This window comes from Glandiceps talaboti, chromosome 7 (assembly GCF_964340395.1).
Source record: "Glandiceps talaboti chromosome 7, keGlaTala1.1, whole genome shotgun sequence".
NCBI lineage: Eukaryota > Metazoa > Hemichordata > Enteropneusta > Spengelidae > Glandiceps > Glandiceps talaboti.
This window is the reverse complement of record NC_135555.1, coordinates 10,925,011-10,941,341: the sequence shown is the minus strand read 5'-3', so window position 1 is coordinate 10,941,341 and position 16,331 is coordinate 10,925,011. Positions and strand designations below refer to the sequence as shown.

Sequence of the window (16,331 nt, the reverse complement as noted above, 5' to 3'; positions counted from 1 at the left end):
ATCCTCATAATGTTAGTAGTTGGCCATTATAGCTTAATATGAATTGTGTCATTGTGCAACATACAATCTATATTCGATTCACTGTTTTATACTAATTGGCATTCGCTATGAGTAAGGTCATTACAGGATGTGTATTAGATCTTCGATTCGTTTTATAATTTACAAATACCCTATGCCTCGTTCACTTAACCTATTGACCTCGCTATGAGAGCATTGATAAATTTGAGGGTATCATGAAACGTTAAAGAACTATCATGTGATATTAAACCAACATTAGTACCATTTTAAAAGTCAAACCTCAATTGAACGAAAATGGGATTATTAATTCAGCAGTTGTGATATTCGATCGCGGGTCCAATTAAATATTAATTCATGTCCATTCATAAATTGAATAAATGTTCGAGGTTCAATATTTCTTGAGAAAATATTGGACGAGTGTCAGCATTTGGAACAAACAAAATAAAACTCGGACTATTGGGAATATATGCAGGTGACTACCAACGACTTGAATCATTTAAAGTTCGTTGTCCAGCGCCGGGTCACCATGACAACAGATGCTATGACAACCCCGTCGGCGGCCTAGATGTATCATACAAAATATTTGCATTTTGTGTCTGCTTTGGGAAAGAACATCTGTGTTGAGTTCAAATGGATGGTATATATTTTGTTACTGATCTCCAGAAATTTTTTCACCTGTATAAGTATTCTGTGCCTACCATGGTGGCTGTGGGAATGTAGAACTATATTGTATGACTATCATGCAGTGATGCATAAATTCCACTGCGAGCTACTTTCACAAAATTTCAATATTTAATACAAGAGACTGTGTACTCGAGGGACTTCAGTAAAAAAATGTTTGCTCTATAGTATGGCAGATATATACTTTCCATGCATTTAATATACGATAAATGTCAAGGAAAGAATTTATAATGAATTATATTCGTAGAATCGCCCCATGGTTTAATTTGTACACTATATAGTTTTTTTAGGTGTTAATAACGATGCAGTAGTAATACCATTGGAAAGTCATTTTTCGAATGAGTAATTATTTCTTCTGTAGGCGCCCAGCATACTACACTGTGTTACCATGCAATAGGTCGTTTTCCGCATTATCTTTCATGCAGTCGTAGATTGTGATTCTGTGATCACCTTCATTGCCTTTACCCGACAGAATATTGAGGCATCATTAATATAACATGATTCGGACATAATGTTATATGTAATTACATTAGATATGCGGCAGATGGATTACTACTTCGAAAACAAAATGTATGTATATTTTTTTTTTAAACAAGTGAAATACACTATGATATATCGCATTGATATATATTCAGTAATTTTTTTTCCTGAATTTGGTTATAATTGTGCCATATGAGTTGTTAATAAGGCAGAAAATGATACTCAATTTCGGTCTGATATTTTCATGCCTGAGCTTTCTTATTTTGACGTATTCTGTTTTCATTCACAGCCACACCTAGCACCTGTCCATAACTCATCCGGGATACTTAGGGGAAAACGGGCAGACATCTGCACATGCGCACATCGTATCCGAACGGTCGTTTTAATAATGTAAATGCATAAATGTGCAACAGTCAGAATAACTGAGCTATAATCGACTGGCAGTGTCTCGCTGACAGAACGTACTGCGTCGTTGCACTGGACACATCTGTAAACTTGTGCTCAATCGCTTGATCTGAAATCGGAGAATCTCATCGAATATGGCAGCTCAGAGTGAAGCTTGTGCCAATTTCATGGCTAAATTTCGCAATGTCAAAAAGCTGACAGCTCATGATTTCATTACGGTATGGGAACACTATGATGTCGACGGTAAGTTTGTCACTTTTTTTGTTTATTGCCCATCTTTACCATTTTTTATGTGACCAAAATCATCTAAGAACCATCATAAATTATTAGTATATGATCATTATTGAATTTCATATTCGCATTTAAAATACGATCATTTCATCAGCGAATTTTTTCGTGAAAAAAATGTGGTTATTAAATTCATATATTTTTGCTTCCTGTACAGGCAACGGTTACATCGAGGACGCAGAGCTTGATGCATTCTTCAGAGAGCTAATTCAAACCACCGGTGGACCTGAGGTAAGGACCGAAATTTGCATTATCCAATGCCATGGTAATATTTTGAAGTCTAATTATCCAAACCGCGTATTATCAAGTTATGTTAGGCCATGTTCCAGTACTTTAGTGTAATGGTTCTATTCTTCACAAAACAAGGGTTGTATACACAAATCGCTTAGTGACGTGTTAATGCCTACTTCGGTTTTCACGCAAGGTAGACAATACTCGATGAAACCTGTAGTGGATAGCACTCAGTGTGTATCAGCTGAATGCGTAGAACAACCTAAACGTACTGAATGCGAAATAAGCTACCTGTGCGAGATATGTTAGAGTATGTTACATAAGAATAATTTAATGTCGTTTGCGATTGATTGATCCAATAATGTGTCATCCGATAGTGTGCTGTTTTACTAGTTGCCTTTTGCCATAGACCGTCGTGTATGGTCTATGCTTTTGCCACACACTCTGTTGCAGTGGGAGTCTTTGTTAAAGGTTTCCCCTCCTACAAAAAAATAACAGCGAGAGAGACAAAATCGCCTCGCAAACGCATTAATAAACTATACGCCCGTCTGATACGTGTCAGTGATACATTGTAAATTCGCTATTACGTACGTATATTCAAACATTTCCAATATCATTCAAATATATCTTTTATAGAGCGATTTGCATAAACAGAATGCTATGCTGTGTTTTTCATGTACAAATTGGTCAGCGAAACGATATGATTGGCGTTAATTTGCGTAGCAATTGAAATTAAATAGTTCGACCAGAAAATGTATTGATATTGCACGCTTGTATGTAACCTGAGTGAAGACAGCGAGAGATCAAATGATACGTACGAAACACACTGAAAATTAGCCAGGTAATTAAGGAATATGAGCTCGTATTTTTTTCCCTCTGATCGAGACACAGCCCAGACAGCGTTAAGCAATAACTTGTGTCCTCCAGTTAATACAAAAATAAAAGACGTGAGCGTAATTAATGTCGGTGCGCCGCGGAATATCATTTAAATGTAATGGCAGCAGTTGGGACTGTGGAATTGTTTCTTCACTGCGACAGCCATCTGTTGCAGTCAGAAAATGAGTACTTTACCCCATTGCGATAAGCCGAGAATAGTGAAACGATAGAACAATTCTAATCCACCTCGACCCCATGTCGACATACGGCAATTCAAATTTGTACCGGTTCTACTATTTGCATATTAATGTTGATAATTCCGCGCATCAATGGCCGACTTGCCGAAATACATGTTAATACGCATAGTTTTGACCCCTACAGAGAAGTGAGAGTTTCTTCTAAATTACAGACGGCATTCATCATCAGATCATTCTGACAGTAACTAAACGTTATACCTTATTAGTGACTACAAGATTACTATTTTTATCTAGAGAGAGATATTCAATTTTGTAAATTAGAATTTGTTCAGAATTTGTTAGCCAAAAATACGTGCTACAGTGCTTACAGATGAAGTAGCCCTCGAGGGCGTGGTAACACCTAGCAATAAACACAAGTGTGCCCTTCTAAAAATCCACTTATAATTGTGTTACTATGATACAAAAAAAGACGGCCCTACGTTTCTGAAATGACAATGTTGTTTTAAAAACGTCTTTGTGTCTGAATGTTTGAGCCATAGGGTTGGTAAATATACACTATGAAAGACTTCGATTAAAAGGGTCGATATAGGATTATGGCATGTACCGCGCATGTGCGAAGATCACATTTCAACAAAATACTGATTGCACTGAATACCTCCTTTCGTTCGATAGTACATAATTGTTGATAGAGCTAGACAGTATGCAAAACGTTTTCTAAAATGTTACCGCGACTGACATTGAGCATTTTTACATGACCTTGAATAAAACTCGAGGTTCTATCAGCCCCATATCTGCCGCTCTTGTTCCTCTTGTTAAAAAGACGTGCGAACGACGAGCGACCCCTTCTCTCACAACTTGGCATATTCATAGGAATTTTCATTTTGTCGTAATTCCCTGTAGTGGACTTCATGCAAATATTGGATGTGTTTTACAAGTGATCAGCCTTTAGATTGTTTGCTGAATATGAATCTCTTTAGCAGCCCGTTACTAAGTAATTTACAGTCGGGAAATCGTTGTTACGAGTCCATATGTATAACGTAGACGTGGCCCATTGTGAAACCACCATAATTTATCATGTACGGGCGTATGTCTGAACTCTGATAAACAACCATATTGACGCCGTTCATTGATGCACCTCTCCAGTATTGCCCGACGGGCAAAAATTATCAATACAAGAACCCCGGTCGGAATTGTGATATTTCGCTCATTATTTCAGCTACAGACAATATGGAGGAAAATATACGAATTTTCATTATTGTGTAGGAGCTGCAGTCTCAACGCCAACAAAAAAATCTGTTTTTATTATCACACTCTCTTGCTAATAAACTACGTTGATCCGATTTACATACACAGGTAATTTGGCAACCAAATAGGAAGTTGGTTGTTTGACTAGAGCGGCGTTTTGATCAGTACGAATACCTCAAAGCGATGAGCTCTTCGGCCGGACACGCCCACTTTCACATAAGCGACAAAAGTAGACAGGCATATAATATACCAAAGATGATATCATATAACAGAGTGATATAGAAAAAGGAGACTTTAATATTCTTAAGTAAACTCAAATCATACAGTCATATGGCTCTGTCCTCGTGACCAGATCATCCACTGTTCTGATAATTCTAATCTTCCGCTGAGATATTTCAATAAGTGCGATTCTATATTCAGTGTTGTCACAATGTGTCTGAACTTTTTGTGTCATTTTTCTTCAAATTTAGGATGTGTCAGTTCCAGTCGTACTGATATGCCATTTGTATGAATCGTACATAAATAACTATTGCGAACAATATGGAAATATGATAGTGTGGTTCACACATTTCTACTCATAAAAAACTCTAAGTATCTCGGACAAAGATCTGGTTATTATCATTGAAACTTGAATGAAGCGTAGCTTTATTAGCTTATTGTCACTATCTCATGAATATTGAAAATGCAATTATTTTTCCACTATTTTTAAAGTTGCTATTGCCCTAGGGTGGGAGGGAATACAACACTATAGAGTGAATACTCCGTATAAACATAATCATAACCATTGGAAATTTATAACTACGTGATCAAATTTTCATCATTTATTCAAAATTTGCCGTCAGGAGTGAAAAGGAAATGATAATTATACATTCGGTTGTGCGATATTTTGACGAGTGTAGTAGCGCCATCGGATCCTTGAGGGTTCAGGTGATAGTAGTTTTATCTGGCAAGATGATAAATGTTCATTTGCATATAAGATAACCGAAGATATAAACCTATTCTTGAAATGGGGAGAGTAATGGCCGCCATGAGAGTGTATACTGGCCCATTGGCGGCTTCTACCTTCCGACCTGAATAAGCAATGTGATCTTTTGATAAATCATGCATAAGCTGCCATCAAGTAATAGAGTTTGAAAAGCCTCCCGGGTTTTCGCGCCAAGTTTGCATTGACAACACTACAGACAAATTGCTAATACCTGACTATTTATAGAAATCTCTTCTTATAGTTCATATTTGTTGCAGCTTTTGATTCAGAAACGTTATTCCCTGGCCTCATTCGATTGCTTAAATGTAAAATCAAAGTAAATAAGGTGGATAAAACAGTTTGGAGTAAATTTGCTTAGAAGACATAAACTTTGGTACTCTGGAAATAGTTTTTTTCCAATTTGAAGATAGGACGCTCATATTTCGCTTGAATTTCATCATTTAAATTCTTACTCTTATTTTTGAAATACTGATAATTTTAGGAATCTCTCTCCGCAAAAATTAAAGGATTCCATATGAACGTCATTATTCAAAAACAAATTAAATTTGTCATATTTTGACAAAGTGTTCGCTTTTGTAAGAGGTACAAATATACAGAAATCGTTAAAAATTTCCAAACTTTTAACTTTCAGAAGCAGACGATAATTTTGGTCAGCAAAAACAAAAATTGTGACAGGGGCTAAATGACAAATTGGCAGGTGGCTGTATATCCCATTCTTATCACGTGATGTGGTCAATCATCGGAATGGCTGCCACCACATCATGCATTATTTAAAACTCGCTACAATAACTCACCCTCTCTTATCAGCTACTTTATCAGCATTAATGATCCAAAATTGTCCTGCATCTCATTAGAGCCTGCCAATAAAAAGACGACACCGCCAGCGACAACATCATTCATGCTTACAGTTGGTGATGACGTCATCTGATAACGATGTGTATATTTCATACTTAAAGGCGGTTATCAGAGTTTTGATGTCAATGTATACATCGCTATGCCTTTAAAATAAGAGGAAATATATATGCTACTGGTGGAAGTACAATATAGAAGAAAGTTCTTCAACGTTGGGTATCTTTCGTGTAATATATATATAGTCATCCTTCTATGCAATGAAATCCAAAATATTTTCGATTATGGAGCTTGAGAACTTTCTCTTTATTAACAATAAGAATCGATTCTTGTTGAGTTTTAACTTTGTAACAGTGACTTAACAGAAGTTCCTTTTCCAATGGTTCTCTGTTCATTCCTTTGATCTGTTTCAATTGCCTAAGGCCTCTTTGCTTTGTCTTACAATTGTGGCTATATGCCTGTCGACGTGATCTGATCTGGATTTAGAGAAAATTATTCCCAACGTCACTCTTCCGACAGAATTAAGATACCTTGCTGAGCAACGGAGAATCCATCCCTGTATTTGATCGCTTACTCTCTCAGCATTTCAATTCCGATGGAATAGCATTCAAAGAGACATATCGACACTAATTTCATCTGGCTGGTACTTTGCATGACGGGTAGACAGTAGCCTTGGAGACTTCCACTATGTCAATCGGTGAACTAATTAATTAGTACTGAGTAATGAAACGTAAAGCTAGTAACGGAATTAATGACATTTTTCACTGAATGTACTGAGATAAAATAGAATCAGCGATATAACCCCGGAGTGAACATCAACTACGTCATACCTAATTAGATAAATGGTGAACAAACTACGTCACGCGATTAACAAGGTATAAGACCTTAACAACGTAACTTGGTCAATATTTTTTGCTATAATCGTATTAAGGCGTTATCTAAACGCTACAAATTGTGTTTTCCGCACACATAAAAGATTTCATGCCCCAGGGTAGGAATTTTGCTGTTACCATTGATTCTAGAATGGTTTCGATTTTGCAATGTAATGTCACATTCCGAAACTTGATAGGGATTTGTTTTGTGGTTAGTTAGTTTTTAGATTGAATGTTACACGGTATTTTGTGTCATAAACCGACGTATGTTTTCTGATGTCTAACGTCTTTCATAACTCTTACATATTATTTAAACATTAAAAACATATAGAATAATTTGCATATATAGTTTACTGGAAACTACGAAGTTTAATGCAATTGGAATACACAAGTGGCCAAGGTTAACATCGATAAAATAATTGAATACAATCAGATCGACAGAGTGACAGTTGTCACAAGAAACACATTCGCTGATATGCCCCAGAGCTCTTCATAGCTTAGTATGATGTGGCAAACTGTGTGTAAGAAGACAACATGGCGGCCGTGTGGAGCGAGGAAATGGCGCTGAACAGCGTGTCCAAACTACTCTTAGTTTTCCATCACCTTTACTCATCGAATTACAATCATGTTTGAATACTCACTGACATAGCCAAATATGCTAGCTTACAAATCGAGCATGCCACTTTTCAACTACACATTGCACTCTTAAGCTGTCCTGGAATTGGTCCAAAACAAGTCACGTGTGGGTAAACATATGTAACGGTTATAGAATGACGTAGGTCTGCACTACTCATTAGAGTGCACAGGTGTATGGTGACGTAATTTCATTATACTGCATCATGGCGGTCACCTTACATCTGGAAAGGTCGAACACCTTGCAAAAAATGACGATTTTGTACGTTTGGCAGTACTACTAGTACTACTAGAAATGTTCATAAACGACGCAGCCTTGGGGAAATATAGTCTCCTGGGCTGTAATTAACAACTAGAGCCCTCTTGAAGTGATCTTGAAATAGTTGAATGTGAAGGGCATATTTCCTATGGGTCAGATGTTATGGCAGTAGTCAATCGGTTTTGTTATTCTGAAATTTTGAATCTATAATTTAGGTTTGCTGGAAGAGATATAGTGCAATAGCACGTTTTGACAACTGAACATTGAACTAGAAATCTCTTGGAATTAAGAGCATTGTTTCGGGTATTGAATTATAACATGTTAGCCTATGTAGTAGGAGCTGCCAAGTGATAAAACATGAGATGTGTAATGAGCCACGAATTATTAGAAATGCAACACCTGTGAAAAAACGTCAGGTCAGACACTATTTTCGCGATATGTTACAAACGTAATTAATTAAGGAATTAGTGCGGTTGAAAGGTCATGGCTACCAAACGACAATTCATTTTCTTTACTTTCTGTAAATGTGACTGACCGGTTACGTAATTCTTATTTTCCCTGTGTATCATTTTGAAACGATGTTTTAATCTCTGTTACAGTAGTGCTGTGTAAAAACCCTTACATTTATTTATCGATCAGAAACAGCAATCATAGAATGACGTCAAAACAGGATTATTATCAAAGTCCTACAAATACTTGGACCACACATTTAAGCTTAGGCTGCATGCAAATACTAGCGTTATGAGATTGTACAAATGCTTATATTAATACAAATACATGTATGAGTAGCTTATAGCAATGAGGCTTTGAAATAAAAGTACTGTACTCTTGTTTGCTCATTCGCTTCAAATTGCTAACTCAAAATTCCGCGATTTTTCCCATATACGTTGAAAAATTTGTATAAACAGTTTATGAGGTCGTGTCATTCTGTTCTTGAGATTGCTTCATAAAATCAAAGTATGATAGAATGTTGACCGCGAGAAATAATTTCGGGATCACTTGAGAATAAAAAGTCAAAAGTGAAAATCTAACACCGTGAAGAATTCCTTATGCATCCAACTATGGCGTCAAATGATATGATTTCTGATGGTAAATGAACCATTCCCTGTTTTTCTGCTGGTAGCAAAATGGAAAAGGTCATGTTCCGCATAATAAGTATACCTTTTATAGCACACTTGTAGATTAAATCATTGTTTAAATCCTATTTCTCAAGGACAAGTTCATTTACGTGTGTACATATCGAGTACACAGTCACCCATCTGGTCACATTTATTGCTAACATCAGATATATGCTCAACTACCATCAATCAACCGTTAGCGCATACGGCTTTTATGTTTAGAACATCCAGAGTATGTACAAAATAACATAACTCACTCTTCACAATAAAAGTCATTAGGAGTCCTTTTTCCTGAAATTATAGCTGCTTTTATACGTTTCAAAAGTACCTGTTAACTTTTTATTAGGCTCTTGAATAGCCATTCTAAGCAATTGATTACACTATTATTGATGTGTACACGTATACGCACGCAAGGAATTAAAAAAGTAGGGTTGCTTCACTTACAATTGTAACTGGCGGTTTAGAGTATTGTACACCGTTTATTTTATAGCGGTATAAAAACACGATAATTTCATAGTAAGTAACAACGACATGTCTGGCCGAGGGTCACTATATTAGTGACTCCGTATCGGAATTATGATATTCATCGCGATAGATGTCTACCCTTGTTCATGATTCGCTTGAGTATATGATCTTCTATAGATTAAAAAAGTTCAAATCATTAGCCGGATTACGAACAGACAAACTGATATCCTCGACCTTTGGTCTACTTTCGAATGTAGATGTCTGAATATATGTGTGTGTGTGTGTGTGTGTGTGTCCTTCTTCAGTGTCTAACAACTGGATCTGACAGAATGATCCAAATTTGCTGGAGGTGTTGAGTAACCAGAGGTTATTAACTTCAATATATACATGTAAATTCAAATTTGTATCATTCTGTCAGATCCAGTTAGACACTGAAGAAGGACAAGTGATTTGTTCGAAACGTGTCTGTTTCTCAATCAAACGTGGAAGAAGGGAACTGAATTGTGTATGAATCATAGTGCTTCAATGATGGACATACATAGTGTTATGGTATTTTATGTATGCTACTTTTTTTAGTCAAATCTAAGCTGACTAGGTTTAATGGTGTGTATTTCAGCTCATTTTGTCGAAGGAAAATTAATGTTTTCTTAGCTTTCATTCGCCCTTAATCTAGCCATGAACAGAGTGACATCAAGCCAACATCAAAAGCTATCAGAGAAACATATGATATTCGATTCAGGCACGTTATTGTGTATGTTCACTATAACGTAAGTAGTAAGCATCTGTTCTGAAAGTATTACGACGACCTCTTAAAAATGACAAAATCACAAGTGCGATGAATAACATGGTGAGAATAACAGATACATTATAACAGTTCATATGTCAAAATAACATTAGTCAAGACCAGGTCTCCGAAAATCACATCTAAGGCACGGGAATTTCACTCGAAAAAAATACTTTTCGTTGCGATATGAAAGCTATATGCACCCGTTTGAAACTCGACAGCTCTCGTTTCCATGGCAACCGCCTAAATAGGTCACAGCTTTGTGAACGAGCGCGACCTGTGAGGATTTTTATGATGTTCCATCTGTGTCTATTGATAGGTATAAAAACAATGTATTTTCAAGAAAATTCAGACGACAGCTCCTAAAAATGACATTTATAGTAATATCTGACATAAACGGTCTGGATCGTGAAATCCTAGTAGATGATATGAATGGTTACGAACAAAGAACGTGATTGCTATGGCAACAAAGTGTTTTAATGTGTTTGCAATGCCGAATACAATATTTGTCGGTCTATGAAAGCGACTAAATTTAAAATGAAAGAATGTCAGAAACATGACTATCACAATACCTTATTGTAAGTCAATATTTGACTCTAAAAATACGAACACGTCTTCTGTGAGTGTGTTTCAAAAAATGTGTCGTGTTAATAACATATCAAGGCAGGCGTTTTTGCCGGTTATCAGAATAACAATATTAACTCCTTCCGATTTATTTTGTATTTAAAGAGACCGTGACACCCTGACCTAAAAATATGCCAATATATATGCAATGATGTAGTAATGATTAGGTAAAATGCTAGCTGTACGTAAGCGCAGTTAAACACTTACATGTACGCATGCGTGCACCATGTTTCATGATATAGGAGACTCTTTGCAACTGCCTTACGGCACGTTATTACAACGGTCGATTTTCTTTCTATATTTAATATGAAATACAAGTTAATCACTGGTCTACTCAAATTAACGGCTTTGACACACAGGAAACAAGTCTGTCAATATAGTTCAATTTTTGGTGATTAATTTAAACTTATACCCGATGGCCACCCCATTACTCTATGTCTATATGTGCTCACACGATCGATGCTTTAAGTATACCAGGTAACATTTATATTAACTTTCTGGTTTAGCTAAAATTGCTGTTTATACGTATAATCGCAGGGTTTTTTGTCATCAGTAAGAGCTTAACAGTATCAAAGTCTTCCCGTTATTCAACTCAACCTATGTTTGCGTCTTCAAAAATCCATCGGATAATTAATGGATGAGTGTGGGTGTGGGTGTGGGGGGGGGGGTTGCAGTCAAGTACGACTGTAGTGATGAAATCGTAGATTATTAACTTTTCCGGTACCGCTAAGACATTTCTAACGAGAAATAATTATAATCCGTCGCTGTATTAAATATTAAATTACAGAAACTCTTGGATTTCTTCGAAATTAAGTCGTTAGTATGCTACTCTTCTATACCCTTATTTATTTCAAAATATGACGTTTGATATTAATCAAATCTTATTTAAATAATTGACAAACTGTGTGTGACACCATGATAATTGATAAAGCTCTACACCAAATATTCATTTCTGTAAATTTGAAGTCTGGCTAATACTTGAGTTAACCTGTCAAACCGGCGCGTGCACGACTCCAGATGGGCGTATATCCTCCTAGTGTGGTTGCCTCTGGCGCTATGGTGCTTAGTAAATAGCATATGCTACCTATTTGAAAGAGTAAACAACTGCTTTGTTTGGTTGTTTATTCACGAGACTGGTGCACGAGATGCTTGAAGGTTTTATGGGCTTTTTAAAATTAAATATGTATACATTGTCTTTCGTGAATAGCCAGTCGAATTTTTTAGATGTTATGCATCTACTACTGATGAAGTTGGACTGAGAAGTAACGGTGAAAATTTTGGAGGAAATTTGAAATACAGATAACATATTAACAAGTTAGCAATTTGCATGTCCTCTTCCTTTGTCTGATTAATAATCGTGATACGTATGAGTTAAAACAGAATGAATGCTACCACGATGACCAGCGTTGCTATGTATAGTAATTGCTGGCTATCTGACAGGTGCTATTCATCTAAACCATCCAATAAAAACGTGCAGCTGTGTGTCTCATACGATTAAAATAAAACTACTGTACAAGCTAATTGTTATATTTTCACCAACAAAAAACTCATTAGATCTCATATACGAATGTGAATAAGGATCTTGAACTTGAAGATTAAGCAATTGTGAAAATACGAGGCTTATTAGAGCATAGACCATACACGAATCGTGGTTGGAGTGACTGACTACTTAGTGTTATCGTTGTCTCCTACAGTGTTTCTATATGTGCTTCATTCTCTCGCCCGATCTGTTTGTCTGTTAGTCTGTATATCTGTATATTTGATTGTCAGCCACTCGCTATCTCTTTTAATATCTGTCTTCCAGGTTCTCTCGATATCTCCTTTTCTCATTCTATTTCCTGTGCCTCTATAAGCATTCATCAATCATTAGTAATCGACATATTCTTTTATAAACTCCTTTAAGTTTCATTTTCTAGGGTTTTTTTCATTTCACTTCTAACATGTATGATCGAAAGGTATTCCTATGACATTGGCAACTCCTATCAGTAGCATCAGTCGTGATACACTATCAAACTCTTTTCTTTCTTTTTTTTGCTTATTAATCATTCATACTTCCGTATCTCAATACCGATTATTAAACCGTTCCATCAAATAATACCTCGGATACATTCGCCTCGGCTATTGTATTTCATCTTTTTGACGTGGTGTCGTTAGCAGTTTTTACTATTTTTATAATGTAAATGCGAATTTTGAAAGTTGAAATGTCTTTCTGCTTATTGGGGTTATGCTGTTAGTGAGTGCTTCATTCTCGATAAATAAACCTCATACAATTTTAGAATCAAATTTGTTTCTGCTGTATTGACCGTCGTCTGTAATTACAGTAATTACGTGACCAGTTGTAAATCGAAATTAGCATTGTTGCCGACAGTGCTGCAGATTGTAATTCCGAGATGTTTTTTTTTATTTGAGGCCATCAAAATAGGGAATCACAAACGTGATTCGAGTCTTAAATAAATATGTAAGCATACACAATACAGACGATGGATATCCCAAACCACGATGACTTTCCAAGAAAAAAACTGATAAATGTTAAAACAAAGGAAACATTCTAAATCATGTAATTAACTAATTTAAATGTTATTATACTGAGCTTCTTACGCATATATGCTAGACTAAGTATATACATTCTTCTCTCATTCGCATTTCAAAAATAATATCAAGCGACTGAACCCAGGGAAATGAGAATCGAAAATAGTACAAAGCGCGAGGCTTCCGAACAAAATACATTCTGCAAAATGCAATATGCTGTGTGAACTGCAGAATTTTGTACCCAGAGAGCATGAAAACCATGATGACTAAGTTATAACGACTGCAATTATTACTAGGTTATAAGCATAACAAGGTGGAATCTCGTATATTTTACATCATGTCATATTCGAAAATATATAAATTATATCAGGCAGTTATCCGTAATGTCGTCTGCTACAATGGCGGCTGTTAGCCGAAGGTGGCGTTTTGCATGTATGTGTTACACAGTTTGCAACACCTGAATTTTTTTATTTAGACAACATAGATAAGGCATGACAAATATGACTAAAAAATAATGTTGATAAGTTTAAGATACTGAATATTTATTAGATTGAAACTGTCGGGCTCTCTACAGTGACAAATGAGCCAATAGTATAATGAGGCATGATCCCAAGGGGTTATATTTTAATATCCAACGATTTCTGGTATAACTAATGTGTCGACAGTTTCAGACAGTTGCACACAACTTAATTAATCAACACAACTAATTATTCATAGGAAAATTTATCTTGTTCCTTGGCGAATAGATCCATTTTCCATGGAGTCAATATGGTTAGGAAAACAAAGCGGAAATGTGTCAGATGCGGGTTTGCTAGTACGTTACACCACCAACCCCTCCCCACCCCACCCCACCCCCCACCCCGACCCCAACGTGACCATTTGAAAATATAAAAATAACAGAGATGCCATGGCAAACTCTTTGTTAAAGCTATCGTCATGCCCTATATTCTACTCCAATTATGGTTTCGCATCGATCTTTTTACAATTCACGAATCCTAACTTGAAGCCTGTATACCTACGTTCAAATGTACATATCTATCTAATCTGAAGTTTCATCACAAGAAATGGCCAGCAGCAAAAATCCTTTCATCTTATTAGATATCGGGACATCGACCACCAATAACCAATTTCAATCCTCAGTTGTTTACTGTGTCCCTGCTTTCAAGGCAATATTAAGGTTTAAATCGATGTTGAAAGGACAGTGATGAGATTTTACATCGATTAGATGAAACCCAAATGAAAAACAAAAAATCTGTTTTCACTAACAAGGTTAAGTGCCTCCGGTAGTTTACTAGTTTTACGGATATCATTTTTAAAAAAAAAGGAAAATACTATTGCAATACCTGTCAATTCTCTTTGTTAGTGGTGTATACATATATTAACTAAAATTGCGCATCTGTAAGCACATAGATAGACAATGCTACCTTTCAAACTTCAATGGACAGGATATAAAAAACCATAAATTATTCTAGACTAGTATCAGGGATAAAAAAAAAAGTGACAGCTATCCCTGCGGAGAAAAAAACACAGAAGCCTGTTCAGTAGAGTTACCTATGTGAATTAGAAATATCATGCATAGTAATGCTCATATTGTGACAGTAAAGTGTATGATATCAGATAACTCATCCTTCACTCAAATTATCATCTTTCAGTACATGAAGATTAGCCTTAGTTAAGAATTCTGCCGTGAAGACACATTCATCTCACGTTTTGGATGCATTGCTTCCTCCTTTATCAAACGATATATCTGAGTGCACGTATCCTCGACCGTACGAATCATGAATTCGAAAAACATATGGACACCGTGTTACATGTCCTTCGCGTTAACACAGCTCTCATGCGTAAGTGTCTTTTGAATGGTGTGCTAATGTAAGATAATACTCGTTAGAACGACAGCATTAGAAAAGAAATTTAAACAAGTGGGATTTCATGAATGTATTGCAAAGGTGGCCGCCAAAATACAAGTCTTTTCTGTCTGGTAAACTGTCATTTAAATTAGTTTCAAATTCCAATATTCATTCCAAATCAAAAGGTTGGCATTGCAGGAAATATGTGAGCCATTTAATGTATTCAAATATAAATAATATTTGAAAAACTGGTAATAATCTAGGAATTTTGAATAGCCTTCACAAATATGACAGCGAATGAAATATTTTTGCAAACACAATTCACCCACGGCTAGCATTAGCAATCATATATCAATGTGTAATGATTTGTCTTGTTGCGTCAAAGGTCACCTAGAATCAACAAAATAAAAAATGAAAATAAATACTTGGGTAGTGTCTACCAATATTTGCATATTTACAAATGATGGTGCGCATGGCTTCAAATTTTGATTACCATTTTCTCAGTATTACATAATTTATCATGCCTTGAGGGGTTCCTTTGATGCAATAGATATTCATCACTTGTTGTATGGGTCTTCAAACTGCCTGTCTCTTGTTTCAGGCAAAAGAGGCTCATATATGGTTGTGATAGAAATTGTTTGCTTTGAATGTGTACCATTAGAAAGGCATCTTGAAAACGTGACATTTTTTCCATCTGTCAGAATATTCAACAAACCTTTCTGTCTCGATTTAAACGGTATATACATGATTCAATGTCAAATCACTTTACTGAACATATCAGTCAAACCAAGAAGAGGGAATGTTGAAGGGGTATTTATTGAGTACTTTCACACTTCGTCATGAGAAAACATTACATTTTCAGTCTTTAAGATTTCAATGACTACACAGACAAAATTCAATTAGAATCAGTTGTATTTCGTGCCTAATACACCTTTTCATACATTT

The 16,331-nt window shown here is 35.9% G+C and overlaps 1 protein-coding gene across 3 annotated transcripts in view; it reads left to right on the top strand.

Annotated features, from left to right (window-relative positions):
• Positions 1-1,218: 1,218 nt before the first annotated feature.
• The window catches only part of LOC144437276 (calbindin-32-like), a 42,292-nt gene continuing 27,179 nt past the window's right edge, over positions 1,219-16,331 (top strand). For 2 of the 3 annotated variants that reach the window (XM_078126196.1, XM_078126197.1), the window contains exons 1-3: positions 1,219-1,269; positions 1,469-1,827; positions 2,030-2,103. In XM_078126196.1, the coding sequence (XP_077982322.1) occupies positions 1,719-1,827; positions 2,030-2,103 (183 nt within the window). In that variant the 5' untranslated portion in view covers positions 1,219-1,269; positions 1,469-1,718. The remainder of the gene's footprint in view (positions 1,270-1,468; positions 1,828-2,029; positions 2,104-16,331) is intronic. The other variant, XM_078126195.1, reaches the window with a different exon arrangement.